Source organism: Dromiciops gliroides, chromosome 2 (assembly GCF_019393635.1).
Source record: "Dromiciops gliroides isolate mDroGli1 chromosome 2, mDroGli1.pri, whole genome shotgun sequence".
NCBI classification, from domain to species: domain Eukaryota; kingdom Metazoa; phylum Chordata; class Mammalia; order Microbiotheria; family Microbiotheriidae; genus Dromiciops; species Dromiciops gliroides.
The window spans coordinates 212,688,960-212,693,571 of NC_057862.1; the positions used below are offsets into that span (position 1 = coordinate 212,688,960).

Sequence of the window (4,612 nt, forward strand, 5' to 3'; positions counted from 1 at the left end):
GTGCCATGACCCAAGTCCCCAGGTCTATATCTAGGACAGGAAAGAACAAACAAAATTGACTCAAATCCCAGGCCCATTCTAGGGCTCATGATGCCTAAAAGGAGAAGGAGGAGGTAGTTTTTCCTCCCATCCAGATTAGTGCATGGCACCCAAAGCTTTGTGTAACCAAGACCTCCACCATTGAATATAACTGGAAGGAGAGCAATACTCACCCAAACCAGTAGTTTTAAAGATGTAATCCATTCCAGCTGTGCAGGCAATGGAAAAGGAGAATGTAGAATGTCTTCTCCCAGAAGTAGGTCCCTGTCATCTTCCACATAGCTGCAAAAGTAAGTTAGGCAGGCACAAAGTCCTATAACAGTAGACTCTTAGAGTTGCAAGGAAGTGTTTTTCATCTACATCATGCCTCCAATCCTTTAAGCACACAATTCTTTCCCAGGCTATTGTTTCACTAGCTACATTCTCCTCCTTTCTTCATCTTGACCCCTTGGTGAACTAAGTCAACTCTATACTATCCTCTTCTCTTGATTTCATTCCCCCCTTATCATATTGACTATCTTGCTTCATGGGCCTCAGTGGTAGATCACTCTCACCATCAGCTACCATCATTCTTTTTTTTAAATCATAAAAGTATTTTATTATTTTCTAGTTACATATAAAGATAATTTTCAACATTTGTTTTCATAAGATTTTTAATTCCAAATTTTTTCCTTTCCTCTCTTCCCTCCCCCTCCCCAAGACAGAAAGCAATCTGATATAGGCTATATATGTACAATCACATTAAATATATTTCTGTATTAGTCATGTTGTGAAAGAAGAATCATAACAAAAGGGAAAAACCTCAAAAAAGAAAAAACAAAGACAAAAAAAAAAGTAAAAACAGTATGGTTCAATCTGCATTCAGAATCCACAGTTCTTTTTTCTAGATGTGGAGAATATTTTCCATCATGAGTTCTTTGGAATTGTCTTGGATTATTACTATCATTCTTATATACACACTACTGAATGAAGCTGGAGAAAATCATGAAACCACAATGACTGGGTCCATTATGTTAAATTACCTCAACTGAGCCCTCACTGCTGTTAGGCCATCCAACTATACCTCCCTAACCAACTCACTATCCCCCTGACTTCTATTCCAAACCTTTTTATCTCTTCTGAAAACTCCCTTGATGTACCCCTCATGCTATCCCTGCTTCTACCTTCTCAGCTGGGAACTTTGACTTATATTTTACTGAAAAAGATTCAGGCCATTTACTGAGAGCTCACTCTTTGACCATTCTCCTTATCTCACATAAATTCTTGTTGATTGAATGATCCAGACCTTCCATTAACATAGTCATGTTTAAGACAGGTTATTTTTTCTTGGGGGTGGTAATAATTATTGTGGCTTATTATATTCATGGTTTTTATGATGTTGAGCCATCCTTGTATTCCTTCTATATATCCAGTCAGGTGATGGGGAAAATGTTTTGAATTTTACCATAGCTTTCTTATTAGGATTTAATTGAATTTTTTTCTCATTCCTTAGTGGTATCAATTTCTATTTTCCATTTTTTCTTTGTTTGTCCCTGGTTTGGTCATGAGGACATTTAATTCATAGAATACATTTGATAAGGTACCTTCTTTCCCTGTTTTACCTTGTAAATTGTAAAGTGCTATTTTTTTGTGAACATTTAATGTAGTATAAGGGTTGATTGTTTTTTAAAGGCAAAATTTTCACATGTCAATCTGGATTCATATTCTTTTTGGGGGGAGTTCATTCATGGCTTATTCAGTTTTTCTTCTGAGTAAAGTTTTTCGGATTCTCTATTTTCTTTCTGTTAATTTGGATATTTTATGTTTTTGTTTATTTCATTTTAGTTTTCAGGTTTTGTTTCTTTCTGGTGGTGCTGATTGCTTCAACTCCTAGATACTACCACAGGGCTTCCTCAATGAGATCCACAGTTACTAAAAAGAGATCTCCTAGTAATCAAAGAATCATGTAATTTGGGAGTTGGAAGGCAACTCAGCAACCAAAACATACTGAAAGCTTTGTTGACACATAATTGGGTATAATAGTTTCCTATAATTTTCTATATTTCTTTTCTATTCATTATGAACTCTCCCTTCTCATTTTGAATTAATTTTTTTCTCTTTATGTTGAACAAATTAGTGAATTGATAATTTTTATGTGAAAGTCATCATTTATGTCATTCTGTGTGGATGACTGGTGATGGCCCCTGGTGTTTAAGGCAAATGGGGTTACGTGACTTGTCTGGGGTCACATAGCTAGTGTTTGAGGTAAGATTTGAATTCAGGTCCTCTTGATTTCAGGTACAGTTCTCTATCCACTGTGTCACCTAGCTGCCACATGTTAGCTTATATAGGTTGAGGAGAGGAAGCTGTGTCAGGGAAGCTGGGACTGAAGGAAGTAGTTTAGGAAAATACTGGTCCTATCACTCAGCCCATTGAATTAGTTCATCAGTACATGTTCTTGTGGAGAGTTATTGAAGGTAGACAATAATAATGATTTCTGGAACTTGATGATATCATTCACAATGTTATCTACAAATGGAAAAACCTGGAGACTGTGGGTAGACATGGATAACCAAATAACTGGACTAGAAATTCAAAATTAAAGCAAGACTTATTGAGTTTGCCAGCAAGGGTAGCTCTCCCACTCTAGTAGAGTGACACAGTTTAGAGAAGGAGCAATGTTTCTATATAGTTGGAGGAAATGAGGTTGGGGAGTCTGATTCTAGGGCTCTGGAACATATCTTACTTTATACCTGTTTGTCTGTTGAACCCAGGACATTGAGGCTAAGCTAGTTTTTGGAATCAGGATGCAAAACAGTATATTTTGACACCTTATTCTGGGCTGCTTGAAATCTTAAGTGGGAACAGGGTCAGGGGTATAGTTGGGAGGAACTAGTAGGTGACAGAATGGTAGAGTCAGCACCCACAATTCCCCCTTTTTGTGCTATACAACCATAACATCCTGACTAAAGTAGGGGCCATGGATCAAATTCTTACAAGTGGGCTTGGGTACATGACATAGTCAGGGGTTCCCTTAGAGGTTAAGGTTTTCAAGGATTTGACATTCACAAAGTAGTGAGGGATCTTGAGGAGGGCATAAAGAGCCTTTTTAGTCTCTGGGAGCTATAAGTCAAGGGACTTAAATTTATACTAGAAACAAGTACACTGTGGTCATGTATGTCACTAAACATCATTATCCCATGCTTCCTTCAGTGTCATAAAAGTTGAAGAAACAGTTAAACAGAGGCATAATCTCATATATCCCTTAAGGAGATAAACCTTGTGAAACAGACTCTATAGGTAAATTAAGTGAAGTTACAGATTAATTTATAGGGTTCACAATGAATTGAAAGGGAGATCTGTATATCAGCAGTTAGCTAAGATAGGTGACAAATAACTAAATCACTTTAGGAAGCTCAACTTCCCTTTGTCTTCTACTTGAACAATTTCTACTAATTAACATTATTAAGTTAAGTTTTGATCAGGTGAGGTTAATAGAAACAGGAGACAGGCTTTTAGTTGACCAGAAGTTGCAGGAGGAATGGCCCTGATTCCTGGACAATAAATAAAAGGAATTTGGACATACTACTTTTTTAGGTAAACATAAGCAACACAAAACATTAAAACAGAAGTAGTACAATAATTATTGTTAATATTAAATAATATCAAGTCTCCTCATTCTTGGTAATCCACCTTTGCAACATCTTTCCAATATGCTCCCTTCTCTGACACTGCCACTACTTTAGTGCAGGCCCTTATCATCTCATTCTGGGACTATTGTAATAGCATGCTGTTGGGTCTGTCTGCCTTAAATCATCCATTCAATCAGTAAAGTGATTTTCCTAAAGCACAGATCTGATGTTACCTCCCTTCCTTAACTCAATAAACCCCAGAAGTTCTCCTATTGCCTCCAGGATCAAATACAAAATGCTCTATTTGGCATTCAATGCCCTTTATAACCTTTGTCTCCTACCTTCCCAGTCTTCTTCTTCTTTTTTTAAGCTTTCTCAGCTAGGGCATTTATTTCTGTCCAACCCTAACCCTTGCTCCAGGTCCTGCCAGGCCTTTCCCCTTCTGTCTTCTCCTGGTATTCAGTCTCCCTTCTGGTGGGGGAAGGAGGCCCAGCCGAGGCAGAAGAAGCAGTAACAAGTGCCTCCCAAGCATGTTAACATTGTAAATTTGTACAGGAGGTTGTCTGTGCCTCTAGCCTTCAGGTGGATTGGGAGGTCATTGTTTTCCTGGAAGAGTTTTTGTTTTTCTGCTATTTTATTCACAGAGTTTCTGGTACTGGAGCTGAAGGTTCGGATCAAGGTCTGGGAGTGGGACACCAACAAGCCCCTCATGGCATGTCCTGTGCTTGTCCTGTCTGGTGCTGACAATCCAAGGACAAGAGGAAGTACTCTGTCGCCCCTCCCTTCCCATTCTTCTTAAACTTTACTCTTCTCCACATACTCTTCAATCCAGTGACACTAGCCTCTTGGCTATTTCATGAACAAGACACTGCTCTGGGCATTTTCTCTGACTATCGCTCATGCCTAGAACACTCTCTCTCGTCCGCTCCATCAAATGACTTCTCTGGCTTCCTTTAAGTACC

The 4,612-nt window shown here is 38.4% G+C and overlaps 1 protein-coding gene across 1 annotated transcript; it reads right to left on the reverse strand.

Moving 5' to 3' along the window:
* Positions 1 to 4,109: 4,109 nt before the first annotated feature.
* Positions 4,110 to 4,361, reverse strand: LOC122738598 (cytochrome c oxidase subunit 7A1, mitochondrial-like). Its single transcript, XM_043980589.1, has one exon. It carries the CDS (start codon positions 4,359 to 4,361, stop codon positions 4,110 to 4,112), a length of 252 nt encoding a protein of 83 aa, XP_043836524.1.
* Between the last annotated feature and the right edge of the window lie 251 nt (positions 4,362 to 4,612).

Bases quoted from the DNA above. Each gene is read 5' to 3' on its own strand.
- LOC122738598 (XM_043980589.1), bottom strand. From the start codon at position 4,361: ATGAGGGGCTTGTTGGTGTCCCACTCCCAGACCTTGATCCGAACCTTC.